Source organism: Apostichopus japonicus, chromosome 15 (assembly GCF_037975245.1).
Source record: "Apostichopus japonicus isolate 1M-3 chromosome 15, ASM3797524v1, whole genome shotgun sequence".
NCBI classification, from domain to species: Eukaryota; Metazoa; Echinodermata; class Holothuroidea; order Aspidochirotida; family Stichopodidae; genus Apostichopus; species Apostichopus japonicus.
In genome coordinates, this window is record NC_092575.1 from 29,106,679 (window position 1) to 29,121,302 (window position 14,624).

Here is a 14,624-nt window from a genome sequence, read left to right on the forward strand (position 1 = left end):
TTGTCATTTCACAATGGAAAATTCATGTTTCATATCACATGTGTATTAACAAAAAGATACTGCAGCAGTTTACTTTTAAGACTACATATATGCTGTGTACTATGTAATGTACACTGTACACAGGACAGCAAGTCTGTTAATATCACATAGGACAAACAGGTGGGATGATTTAGTCCATCGTATGATATAGGACAAGCAGTCTGACAAACTACATAGCAAACCTAGTCTGTCAGATAGACATATTGTCTGATATACTTCATAGATTTAATGTGGGTACATCCTTTATTTTTATGATACACTTGCCTTATTAAATTCTTACCCTGCCAAACACCCTGCCACATTTTCCACGCACCAACTCCAAACTGTCTGGATTTTTCTTCTGAGGCATCAAACTGCTCCCTGTACTGTTGAGTAATAATGTTAAATTAGTGAGATGCGGTTTGTAAAACATATAAGATGATTACCAATAGTTGCCTAAATCACTGATGTTTCCATGTTAAGTTGGAAAATACTAACAGATTTATTAACCAGGTGGGGTGGGGGGGGGTGGGGTGGGAAGAATGCTTTTTAGCCACCTGCTTTGCAAATTGCGAAAGCCCCAAGAAGCCCTGCAGCACTAGCACCTGTGAAGTTAAATAGTATGCTAACTTACAGACAGTGGTAGGCATCAAGTAGACCTACTTATGATTGGTCTAGCCAATTATAATAGGTCATGTAATGTTAGGTGGCTGCCATATTACTGTGACATCCAGGTCAGCTTGTGAAAAGACTTCTAGCATACAAGTATACTGTATACACTACTGCAGAACTACCAATGCAGCCAATGAGCCCTGTCTGTGATAGCAGCGGTGTTCTGTACTTTGGAGATTTCTGTGTATCATAACTAAGTCATCAACTTATTAATCTATATTTCAAGGTTGGCTACTAATAAACAACCTTTCACTGTACTAGTATAGGAATTGATGGATGAAGGAAGGGATGATTTTGTTCTGGAATGGTGGCAAATATTATAGGTACTGCACAATAGCAGAGATATTTGGCAAAACTCTGACAAATATTTTGTATAATTGATTTATACTCTCTGATGTTTTCAAACGTCATGCGGTGTGAATTGTCAGTTTGGTGAGCTTCTCCAATGTCAATTCTTTGTTCATGTGCAAGACCTTATTTTCTTTTCACTCGGTGACTGAAACTACATGTATGAGAATGGTAGGCTAAAACAACATTGATCTTGTATAGCTTGATTAAAATCAATGCTTAAAACAATGAATGGAAGAGACAATACTCTGATCATTTTATGTTTAACTTTGGGGAAGTTCAGGAAATAGTTCTTTGATACAGGTTGCCTGTATGTTTTAATTCAATTTGTGTGTTGTTGCTGCTATGAAGTACACATGCGCTTATGAACTGTTCTTTACGCTGTGGTAACTAACTTGAATTTCTCATTCACCAGATTTTGTTATTTTTGGTTTCAAAACTAGACAAGTTTGACCTTACATGCTATAGGTGTTAAATGATCACAGAACTTACCCAGTATGAGCTGGAAGTGTGACTTCATCAATGCTTAATGAATGGTGTTACAGTGAATGTTAAGCTGGTAGTGTGACTTCATCAATGTTTAATGAATGGTGTGACAGTGAATGTATAGCTGGTAGTGTGACTTCATCAATGTATAATGAATGGTGTGACAGTGAATGTATAGCTGGTAGTGCGACTTCATCAATGTTTAATGAATGGTGTGACAGTGAATGTAAAGCTGGTAGTGTGACTTCATCAATGTTTAATGAATGGTGTTACAGTGAATGTTAAGCTGGTAGTGTGACTTCATCAATGTTTAATGAATGGTGTGACAGTGAATGTATAGCTGGTAGTGTGACTTCATCAAAGCTCAATGAATGGTGTGACAGTGAATGTAAAGCTGGTAGTGTGACTTCATCAATGTTTAATGATAGTGTGACAGTGAATGTATAGCTGGTAGTGTGACTTCATCAATGTTTAATGAATGGTGTGACAGTGAATGTAAAGCTGGTAGTGTGACTTCATCAAAGCTCAATGAATGGTGTGACAGTGAATGTAAAGCTGGTAGTGTGACTTCATCAATGTTTAATGATAGTGTGACAGTGAATGTATAGCTGGTAGTGCGACTTCATCAATGTTTAATGAATGGTGTGACAGTGAATGTAAAGCTGGTAGTGTGACTTCATCAATGTTTACTGAATGGTGTGACAGTGAATGTAAAGCTGGTAGTGTGACTTCATCAATGTTTAATGAATGGTGTGACAGTGAATGTATAGCTGGTAGTGTGACTTCATCAATGTTTAATGAATGGTGTGACAGTGAATGTAAAGCTGGTAGTGTGACTTCATCAATGTTTAATGAATGGTGTGACAGTAAATGTAAATTAAGAAAGCTTGGCATTGCAGACATCCTAGCAGCAGGATTCATACCTGTATGCATCTGCAAGACTCACAAAGTTAAATTCATTGGAACTGTATATTATCAAATCTTCAGCAAATTTACTCAGGTGTACAGTTGTTAAGGTTGCCCAAAAGAGAAATTCAGCCACAAAGTCCCTTCCAGCCGTACCATCTAAAGAATTGTGAGAAACGCTGTCAAAATGGAGCTCTACAGAGAAAAGAAATATGCAAACAGTGAGTACCTTAATAATTACTATAGGCCAGGTGAACATCTCACTAACAATTACTGTCATTCAGGTAAGAGTTTGCAGGTTTATGCAGCTGAATACTGTATATTTGATTACCTCAGCAAATCCTGGACCTTTTGTCCAGGACTTGCTACTTTTTACAGTACTCTGGAACCACTGAAAGAATGTCTTCATAAGTCATTCCTCTAAAGGTGCATTTCACTGATAGGGTGTAATTGTGTGGAGACACATAGTTGAATGTTACAACACTTTCTTCATATGTAACAAGAAACAACACTGGCATGAAAACATCACTACATATAAGTTTTGAGGGCAATCACAGATGTGTGCCTTGCAGACCAACCCAGTTTGAAACATACACATTTTATTGGATTACATAGCTCAGATTTGGTTGTCTACATGTATGGAACAGTTGGCTTTGGAGTTGCATAACTATTGAATGAGTACCTAAGAACTGACCTATGTTAGTTAACAGGTAAGTGGCAATTTTGAGAATAATTTCCTTGTTATCAATTTACAGTTCTGATTAGGAATACCAATTCTATTACCATTTCCCAATCGATAATGCATTTGCCGCCTTGTGCAAGGGCCATACGATTATATTGTAATTAACTGTATATTCATCAAAGCTGTTTGAAAACTAATTGTTGTAAGGTCTTTGAGTTCTAATAATCATAAGCTCCACTGAATTATCATAATCTTGTTTATTCTCAGATCAACCTTAAGTTGAACAGGGTTGGATCAATAAATCATAAACATTGCAGACTTTTAAAGAACAAGTACATTGAAGAAAGGTCATCAAGGTGAAAAACCAAGAATATATTCTAATTTTTTACATAGACTGTCTGATGTGCTAAAAAGTTTCATTACAAAAATTTCAAGTCAGTGGCGCTTTAAAACTTGCCTAATTTTGAATATTTTTAAAATGATCCAATACACACCTTTATGCCACCTTTGACATGAATTGCATGGTGTCTTTAATAGTTTGTGCTTGTACAGTACACATCCACACAGCAAGGCAATGGATGGGTTATAGAAATGTTTTGTAGTCATAACATGTTAAAGATTCAAAGCAGCTGAAAAACTATTAGACAAAACAATTTCTAGTGAAACCAATTGTTTTCTGACAATCTTAATTATTATCACAGAAACTATAAAGTGTTGATCTGAGAGGTTTGTTGCCACATATTATGACATGATGTACCTCTGGCAAGAAATTCTCGGTCAATTGCAAAGGGATTGCCAGCCAAAGCCCCACTGCGAGAGAGAAAGGAAAAGGAAAAGTGACAAATAACCAACTGATGCAATGAAACCAGAATAATGTTATATTGGTCATGGGGTAGTAACAAATAGCTTGAATCCATTCCATACTTGACTACATTAATACCTATCTTGATGGTCTATTGTCTTTGGTGGTTCTGATGTGTAGTTGAAAAATCACTCTCATAAATATCAAGCTAATCAAGCTAATGAAACATGTAAACAAAGTAGTACCTTCCAAATTTAATACTGCATATACAAAACAAAGTTGTGTATGCTTCATTTGATACCGTAGTACATTCTAAGCTTCACTTTTTGATTCTTTATGAGAAGGTTAACATCTGGGGATAACACAGTGATTGTACGGTAGGGAACAACTCTGACAAGAGATGCTTTAATAGCCCATCAGGGTACTAGTTTGTGCAGTCTATTAAGGATTGTAGAATCAAAGTGAATTTCTAGGTAAATCACAATTGAACGTACACCATGAGCATCCTTTTTCAACTAATACACAGCTAAATGCCAGGCATGATATTAAACCAAGGTAGTGACATGTTTACAATCTAGATATATGACATAAACACATGGCAAACATTTGTCTTATAGTAAATCAATGCTACAGTGACATGTTTAAAAACTAGATATATGTCATAAACACATGGCAAACATTTGTCTTATAGTAAATCAATGCAATAGTGACATGTTTACAAGCAAGACATATAAACACATGTCGTTTTGTCTCATAGTAATAAATGCAGTTGTGAAAGGGACACATATGTTATCAAAGATGTATGTAAACATTGATAAGCATTACTTGCAGAACCTTAAAATTGGTAATACACACTTGCATTGGACCGTCATATATTGGACCGTAGTATACACTTATAATTGGCCCATAATATACACTTACATTGGACCATAATATACACTTACATTGGACCATAATATACACTTACATTGGACCATAATATACACTTACATTGGGCCATAATATACACTTACAAATTGTACCATAATATAACTTACATTGGACGGTAATATAACTTACATTGGACGGTAATATACACTAACATTGGAATGTAATACATTAAAACTACAGCTACTTCTTTAAATGCATTCATTAGTTATTTTCATTATCATCAGAGCTAAACCAATGAGTAAAACATGAAGCTATACACATTAACCTTTAAGCACTTTGCTCACTTAGAATGTATTATCTTGTGTATAAAAACCTCACCAGCCAAGAGGAAGCACATTTACTCTCTTCGATAACTCATCCAACTTTTGTAAATCCCTTTGCAAAGGCCAAGAATGACTGAAAGTGAGAAATTAGTGCAAAACAAGTTGAGTAATGAAAGGATAAGAAAATCATGAGAGAGCACTCTTTCAGTTAACTTATTGCAAACTGCTATATTTACAAGTGCTGCAGCTATTACCACACCCTAAGTGATACTTATGGTGATATGAAATCATCCTAGTAACAGTCCTCACACTGTGATTATCAATCACCATAACAACAGTATAAAAGTGCCACAGGTACCTTACAAGATGTAGAATGATCCTTATGACTGTATTCCAACTGTACCTAACAATAACCATAAAAACAATGGAAAAGAAATAAAGGTGTCTTACAGGATATCAAAAGATCCTAAGAACCATATTCCTACTATAGGCTGACTTAACAATCAATATAACAAATACAGAAAGGTACTACAGTTGCCTTACTGGATATGATAAGATCCTAAGAACAATATTCCTACTACAGGCTGACTTAACAATCACTATAACAAATACAGAAAGGTACTACAGTTGCCTTACTAGATATGATAAGATCCTAAGAACCATATTCCTACTATAGGCTGACTTAACAATCACTATAACAAATACAGAAAGGTACTACAGTTGCCTTACTGGATATGATAAGATCCTAAGGACCATATTCCTACTATAGGCTGACTTAACAATCACTATAACAAATACAGAAAGGTACCACAGTTGCCTTACTGGATATGATTAGATCCTAAGAACCATATTCCTACTATAGGCTGACTTAACAATCACTATAACAAATACAGAAAGGTACTACAGTTGCCTTACTAGATATGATAAGATCCTAAGAACCATATTCCTACTATAGGCTGACTTAACAATCACTATAACAAATACAGAAAGGTACCACAGTTGCCTTACTGGATATGATTAGATCCTAAGAACCATATTCCTACTATAGGCTGACTTAACAATCACTATAACAAATACAGAAAGGTACTGCAGTTGCCTTACTAGATATGATAAGATCCTAAGAACTGTATTCCAACTATTCTTTACAATCCCTATAACAACTGCAGAATAAAATTAAAGGGACCTTACAGGATATGAAATGATCATGATAATCCCACTGTACTCGACAATCACCAAAAACAGTGGAAAAGAGCCACAGGTACTGTTCAGGATATGAAATGATCCAAAGAACTGTATTCCCACTGTTCTTAATAATCACTTTAACAACCACTGGCACCTTCCAGGTAACAAAGTTATCCTTACCATTGTATTGCTATACTATGAGAGGAAGGAACCATAGATACCTGTGAATCTCCATCAAAGTTTAAGCTGTCACCACAGAGACATGATGTGACCTAAAACTCATGAGGATCCAGCAATTTGTAAAGTATGTAGTGACAAACAAACATACAGACAAAACACAATGAATAACCCTATTCTCCAGGTAATCTCTTAACCGAAACTTTCAATGAATCCTTGTACTTACCTTAATATCCAGTGGCTCCATCTGATTGGCTGAGCTCTCTGTTGAATATAAGTAGGGTTAGAAACTAAATAATCTTGAACATGTGAATTTATCATCTCAATTACTGTGTTCTATTTTGCAAAGCCATGGAATAATTAATCAGGTGCATCATGGCTAAACCTTATTATCTGGCTACAGTCATGCAGTATAGGTGAATAATGCTCAGATATTGTAAGAGCATTCAATTTGGTTCTTGATTTGAAGTTCTAAAAAACTTCTTAAGATGTTTCCATCTTAAATATGATTCTTTAAAGGCCAAAAGTGATGGTGATGGATCCTCCATCTGGACCTAATAGTTAATATTATTAATCATGGGCTTTGCATTAACAACATAGCACCCAAGTCAACCCAAATTTGTATTCATCAAATTTATGATACAGTACATCTTCAACAAGTTAAGGCCAAAAGGTCTGGATGTCTTTCTATAGATTACACTGCCACCACGTCGAGTTTGACATAGCTGAAACATCTGGATATTTGGTGACGACTTATGACACTTTGCCACATTTCTGACAAAAGTCTGCACTTCGACAGTTTGTGACAATTTTCCTCCCAAAACAACCTGATACTCCCAACGCAACATGTGGTTTATCAACCTCTTTTTAGCAAGAGATTATATCACTCAGTTCACCATAAACCAATAACAACTGCAATCAGAAAGCCTTGGAAAGTGTCTGTTAATCCTGACATTTCTTGTCTAACTGTAATCAAAATAGGAAAAAGGTAACATTGTCTTTTTATGTCAGAAAAAACGGTGGATATTACACCCGGCGGTACTGAATTGCTTCTTAAGCAGGCTTTCTTTTGATATTTTTCTCTTTAATGTTCATACTACAGACCTTGCATACTATGCAGGAAAAAAATGCAATGGTTAATATAAACTTTAAGGATTAAAATTGTCTAGTTTGAACCAAATGAAAGAAATCTGGTGAATTATGAATTTCAAAGTAGGAAGAAGCTGCCGCAGTGGCATAAGGAAGGTTCAAGGGCACGGGTATCGATATAACTATCAATAAACATCTGAGAACATAATCATATTATTCCATAAAGGTGGCAGAGTTCTGCCAATCACCCTGTATTATTGTACAGTACTGTACAGTACCTATATTGACTGCTACCATTTCAGCATAAAATAATACCTTCCAAGTTCCTGCATCCACCAATTCCTATACTAGTACAGTGAAAGTTTCTTTACTAAAGTAACAAGCCTTGAAATATTGGTTGATAAGTTGATAACTGTGTTATAATTAATACACAAGTACCACTGCATTCAGTTTACCACAGCTGAAATTATGTGCAAATGCAAATACACTGCATTGGTAAGCTAGCTTCACTGACAGGGCTCATTGGCTGCATTGGTAGTTCTGCAGTAGTGTATACAGTATACTTGTATGCTAGAAGTCTTTTCACAAGCTGACCTGGATGTCACAGTAATATGGCAGCCACCTAACATTACATGAGCTATTATAATTGGCTAGACCAATCATAAGTAGGTCTACTTGATGCCTACCACTGTCTGTAAATTAGCATACTATTTAACTTCACAGGTGCTAGTGTTGCTGGGCTTCTTGGCCTTTTAACTCAAACTACACTCACTGATGTCTCATAAATAAATGATAAAATACACATTCCCCACACTGTCCCATATTTCCCCCACACTGCCCCACCCACTTCTTTCAGACAAAACAATCAAACCATGGCTATAGCTCACAAGGTAATTTTATTTATATGAAAAGCAAAGGAATGCAATTTTAGATACAGGCAACACCTTCAGAGGACGCCAAGTTTGAAACTTGGTCATGTTAAAAAATCTTTTGGTAATCTGCCAACAATCAAAGATTCCAACTGGATACATGGACCCCTATGCACCACACACTACAATAATAAGCAGTTCGTAGACATGATATGGGCTTCTATGATTGAACAAGCCACAAAACATGTTTGATGGCCACAGAAGATGAGGGGGGGGGGGGGAGGGAGGGGTTGAACCATGGCAGATAAAACAATGCTAGTAACCTAGATTACCAGGGAAAGTCCACTTGGGTTTGAGCATAGCTGTGGGGAAACACTAGCAGAAGTAAAGACCAGCGGGAAACCCCTCTCAGCAGTTACTTGCCTTTAAATATGCAGCAAAAGAGTAGTTCATACTGCACGTACCTAAGCCGACATTTGATCTCCACCCAAAGCAGCAAGGAAGTTCTATTAGATATGGGGCAGTTATATCAGCATAGGTTTCACATCTATATTGAGACCTGACCATCACAGGGTTTGAAATAGATCTGCAACCCTTTCCACCGATACCAAATGGTGGAGCAATTACATCTACCATGCATATATACTGTCATCTCTTTTGAAGGTTCTTAAGATTAATTACTATTGGTATTTTGACATTTGGACCTCTGATGACCCAAAATGACATTTGACCTCCACCCAAAATAATAGGGTTCTAGTACTCACTATAAGAAAACACATGCCAAATATGAGCTATTTGTAACCTAGCTTGGGATATTTTGTTTATAAGGCTTTAGAGTCTGACCTATGATGCCCTTAAAGGACATTTGACTTCAACCAAAACCAATAAGGTTCTTGTACAAATTACAATGAAGCAAGCCAAATGCAAAATATGAGAGCCAATAAAGCTTCCTATCTGGAGATACTGGGTTTACAAGGATATCAAGTTTTGACTGGTGACCTTACATGAATTCAACCATGCATATCATACATCTTACTGGTTTAGATATTTACAAGTGATGAGCATACCTGTCTACTCACAACCTGCCTTCTCATTCTAAGGTTGTGAGGAGACAGGTTAGCGAGGAGCCAAGTAATTATATATAAACTCCTCTGATTTCCAGGTTCTAGAGATACAGCATTTTTTAGATATTCACATTTTTTCCCCTCTGCTGACCCCAATGACCTCCACCCAAAACAATAGGGGTCTTATACTAATAATGGGGGCAACATTCCACATATGAGAACTGCAGAGGTTACCTATCTTGAGATATCATATTTACAAGCTAGGGCATCACATGTACACACACACACGCCAACTTGACTGCATAGGTTACTTGCCTACCATATGGCTAGTAACCAAAAATTGTTCTCCTCAATTTTGTGGGAAACTCTATTTTTACTAAGTTTAGAAATGGAAAGACGGGAAGAGAGGTTTGTGTCACATTTTCCATGGGATTGTAGAAAGGAGGGTAAGGTAAGTTACCGTACCATTTGTCCTGGAGGGTGAGGTGATAATTCAAGACATCTCTTAGGGAATATATAGGATTATATTGCTGTATAAATATATAAAAGTTTATTTTGTTGTTGCATATTTGTGCAGAGATTTTCACTCAATGAATCTTTAAATATGTAAGCTCATACAATATCTAAATATTTAGATAAGAAATGAAAATTTGATGTGTTTCAAATGTGTTTTGGGACAAAAATCAATGTATTCCTTAACTTGTCATTTAGCCTCTGAAGCAGATCCTGCTAAGTTTGAAAAAATCAGGCCCACTTACTTTTACACATTATCATTTTTGTAGTTGCCAAAAAATACCTCTGAATATAGTTAAAATTACTGTAATAAAATCAACTGAGGCCTTCAGATTAAGTTGGTTTCAGGAGAAAGCAGCAAAATAACTTGCTATTCTCTTATCAGATTTTTTGGATTTAAAGCAGAAATCAGAAAAAAGAGTGGTGGAATTTTAAGCTCTACTTCTCATTCCAATTTCTAGAACTGTTTGTAAGAACTTAGGCAGTACGAAGCTTTGAAAGAGTGAACAGATCAATCACTGGTGGCAAGTAATTATAACTAAACATGATTTAACAGCTCTAGGTCTGGTCTCAGGTGCCTCTATACACCAATGAAGCACATAAATTATCAACACAACAACATGTTAACTTTAGGTGGAAACAGAATGAAGAGGTACTGACCTGCATATGTGTATAGCCTGGCATCAGAACATCAATCTCCCTAATAACAAAATAAAGGAAGGGAAGCCAACATCAATTGCAAAGTTATCACTAATCACTAAATCTTTAATTAGTAGAGATCATGATGAACTCCATTAATAACCTGCTGTGCTGTTACGATTAGGTAGATCCTCTTGTATCATATTGAGGATTTCATTCTGGAATTAGTGCACACTATAGGTAGGGGATGTTTGAATGGTTGTTGGAATCGCTAGTCAAAGCATGGAGCTACTACAGAGTTGGCAAGTAGGGAAGTGCAATGGTGGATGAAAGAGGGGCTGGGCGGTGGAAATTGATTGAAATTGCAGGGCAGTTTTGGCGAAAAGAGGGGCGTGGCCTCATGTAAACTGCAAAGCTTGGGCACTGGGCCATCTGCCCTATATATTGTGTAGAACATTCACACTGTATAGGCAGTTAATATGATTGCATGTTTACAACTACACCAGTACAGTAAGTCATAAAATAAACACAATTGGTGTTCGATTGGGTCGCAAGCTTTTTTCATGGGGCGCAAACTTTCTTGGGACTTACGTCCCTGGGACTCATACTTTTTGGCTCTAGTAACAGTACTGAATATTGACATTTTTCTCCTTCAATTACCATAGAAACTTAAAATAAAAGCTACACCATTCATGTTCTACCCATATTGTTACTCAATACATATCAATTTAAAATTAGTTATTTAATATTTACCTTTCTGCTCTGTCGACTGTCACCTGCAGAAATTCCAAAACATGCTTTCGCAGTTCCTTCAAGGACTCTCGAACCCAGATTCGGATATCAGTGGCATTCTGAAGCAAAACAAAAATGCTAAACTGTTCAAAATATTTGAACTTGAGAGGACACTTAAGTGACAAATGCTAGGCAGAAATGTTGAGAGGTCAATTCTAATGAGAAGAGTGAAGAAATTACAATACTAAAAAACTGATGAATAGGCCAACATGGCATGGAAGAGTACTCCTCCTATCTGGCAAATGTGCAAGATCACTGTTATCTCTCACACAAGTCACACCTCCAAAACATGTGTCATAATGGAATGAAGAATAAAAGAACAAACCTCAGATTATAATAAAGCATGAACTCACATCCTAGCTTCCACATTATAAATGTTCTATCATCCTATATAAAACTAAAACTAAAACCTTGTTGTGTACATTGATTAGCACACTGAGGGTCAAATATGAGTGGATTGAAAGTGAACACATGTCCATAAACATGGAGTGAGTGAATGTAGTAGTACAAACGCTTTTAAGTCAGTACTTGTCAGTACCAGCACACCTCCAAAAAAAAAAACACAAGATAGTTTACATTAACAACATTTGTACTGAAAGCGATGGTTAACGTTGGTTATGAAAGTTGCTTCTATTTTATGTCCACGCTCATTCGTATATTTCTACTGTCCAAAGTGTGATACAATGGCCTAATCTGTTTATTGTGTTTGACCAATGGTAGTTTATTGTACAGACATAGCTAAACATGTTCAATACAGTCAAAGCATTGAAGTTCAGCTGACTTCAAACTTCCTGTTCATCGGGTAAGAGAGAAAGTAAATTATCTTTGTAGAACAGTGGTCGTTCCAAGTCTAACTACAGTATGAGCCAAATTAGCAACACCCTTCAAATGACTGTTTTGAGAACGACATGTCTTTGGTCAGAATTACTACTGTATTAACAGTTGTACATTGTACTGTTGTATAGGGAGTTAATAGGGAGCCCATGGAGTGAGTGTTCAAAGCTTGCCAATTAACTGGGCTTAATTTTTCTCCAGTCTGTTTAGTTTCAGGGATGTAAGTGCAGCCCCCCAAAAAATACGGAAAACTATTCGGAGACCCCGGGTGAATGCTGTCCTCACACATCCTACTCCTAGCTCTGACTACTTACACACTATCGTTATGTTAGGCTAGCTCAAAAGTATTAGTGCTAACACATCCTACTCCTAGTTCTGACTACTTACACACTATCATTATGTTAGGCTAGCCCAAAGTTACGAATACGTCGCAGCGAACTCTGAAATAAAAAACAGTCTCACATTTGAATGCGATCACGAATATCAACTATCATATGCGTATCCCGTAGATTTCCGCGGCTCACAAATATCACAAGCTTTAATTCCGAAACTTACGTCGAGCATCAGCAGTTAAGAAGATGTGAATTAGGCAAGGTTTTTCAACGACACAAATGAGCTATGGCGATTTGCAGTTCGCACGTATGCAACGATCTTCACATGGCACAATGTTGTACATTGCAATGCGATGTGTAACAGGAAATGGCATTTTGGTTGATCGATGAGTGAAAATTGAAGTCAGCTTGCTGCCACGGGCCAGGCATTTTTGCCGCGTTGTGTCTTTGATATTTGTACAATTTTGTGGAAACTTTAATGGAATTTAAAAAACCGGATTTCCGTAAAAATACGGAAGACTTACATCCCTGTTAGTTTATAAAGCAGACTGTTTTCTTCTGTCCCCCTCTCCCCTCCTTCTGCCCTTGTTCCCCCCACCCCATCACTCCTCTTCTCATAGCTCTCTTCTACCCTTTCTCTCCACATCTTTCTGTCTTTGTCCTTCTCCAGTTTATTCCCTACCCCATTCCCTAATCCTCTCTTCGTCCCTCCACTGTTTGTCTCCTACCTCTCATCTTCCCATGTTGGTTCATTTCTTTCTTCTCTCCATCCCTTGCCTACTAATCCCCTTACATCCATCTCTTTGTGTTCACCATGCTCATTAACCTGTCTGTATTCTGTGCGTGTTTTTGCCCCTTCTGTTACTGTTACTTGTCATTCAGCCTTTGAAGAAGATCCTGCTAGTATCGAAACGTCAGGCCAACTTAATTTTACATATTCTCCTACACATGCTCTCAGATAGTGGATAAGCAGTTTGCTAACAGTTTTAATTTATTATTTTTATTTCAGTTTAAGCGACAGGATTACTAAAGCTTTTGAAGCATTTAGGGAACTAAATTCAATAAAATCCTTTGTGAATGGTCAGTATCGTCAGGGATTATAGGGGATTACCCAACGCTTTTTCAGGAGTCAAACGTGAAACTGTCGGAAAGCATTGGGTTTCGTCACAAAACGTCGCATGTTGTCAGCCTCGACGAAATACCACTGTATACAAACAGGGAACTTTTAAAAATTCTTCATAAAAGAGAATGGAATGTAACAAGTCAATCTACATTGCTAGTAAATCTTAGTATCATATGGAATCATCACATCTTTTAATGTTGAGTTAACTGCTATTGCACTCAAGTGACCTTTGAACCACTAAGCTAGTTTGGAGATACCATCTGGGCATGACTTGTTCCTTTCTGGAACCATTCACTGCAATGTTATACACCACACAATATTTCCAACATCATAGTCAACCACAATATCTCTTTCACCCAACCTGTTTCTATTTGGAAACAAATATATATATCCACCTAGGTTTTGGAAAGAAAATATTTTCATTAGATCCTCCTGCCCCAGGTAACCTGTTTGCTAAAAAACAACAAATTTCGGATAAGTTTATGTGCTATCATTTGTGTGTGGTATGTAATTTGCTCTGATCCAAATCCAACTTACTGTAAGTCACCAATTACACAAGTTCAATAGGAAAAAAACTTGATATGAATGTTGTGGACCTTTTTTCCCCATAAAACTAGGAATCTGATATCGATCGGTGGTCTCTTTGATGTACATGTAATGTAATCTTCTTTTAAGTTTTAAGTTTAGGAAAGCTCTACAATTCCTTTGAGTGAGGGTGTGATCCATTGGGGACTATACAGCTAATTTACCTGGTCATTTCTGCTTCGGCCAGTGTGTAATTTCCCAGCTACAGTACCAATGATTTCTTTCAGTCGTCTCTCGTTGGCTGTATGGATGTCTTCGTCCCCAGCTTGGATTTGAAAAGTGCCACTCATCCACTCTTCAGAAACCTAGCAGACAGAG

The 14,624-nt window shown here is 36.9% G+C and overlaps 1 protein-coding gene across 2 annotated transcripts in view; it reads right to left on the reverse strand.

Annotated features, from left to right (window-relative positions):
* LOC139981003 (argininosuccinate lyase-like) overlaps window positions 1-14,624 on the reverse strand; it is a 58,892-nt gene that overhangs the window by 16,943 nt on the left and 27,325 nt on the right. For both annotated transcript variants that reach the window (XM_071993096.1, XM_071993095.1), the window contains 8 exons: window positions 14,471-14,611; window positions 11,394-11,491; window positions 10,662-10,701; window positions 6,693-6,730; window positions 5,163-5,240; window positions 3,870-3,922; window positions 2,448-2,625; window positions 320-404 (listed from right to left, as the gene is read on the reverse strand). In XM_071993096.1, the coding sequence (XP_071849197.1) occupies window positions 320-404; window positions 2,448-2,625; window positions 3,870-3,922; window positions 5,163-5,240; window positions 6,693-6,730; window positions 10,662-10,701; window positions 11,394-11,491; window positions 14,471-14,611 (711 nt within the window). The remainder of the gene's footprint in view (window positions 1-319; window positions 405-2,447; window positions 2,626-3,869; window positions 3,923-5,162; window positions 5,241-6,692; window positions 6,731-10,661; window positions 10,702-11,393; window positions 11,492-14,470; window positions 14,612-14,624) is intronic.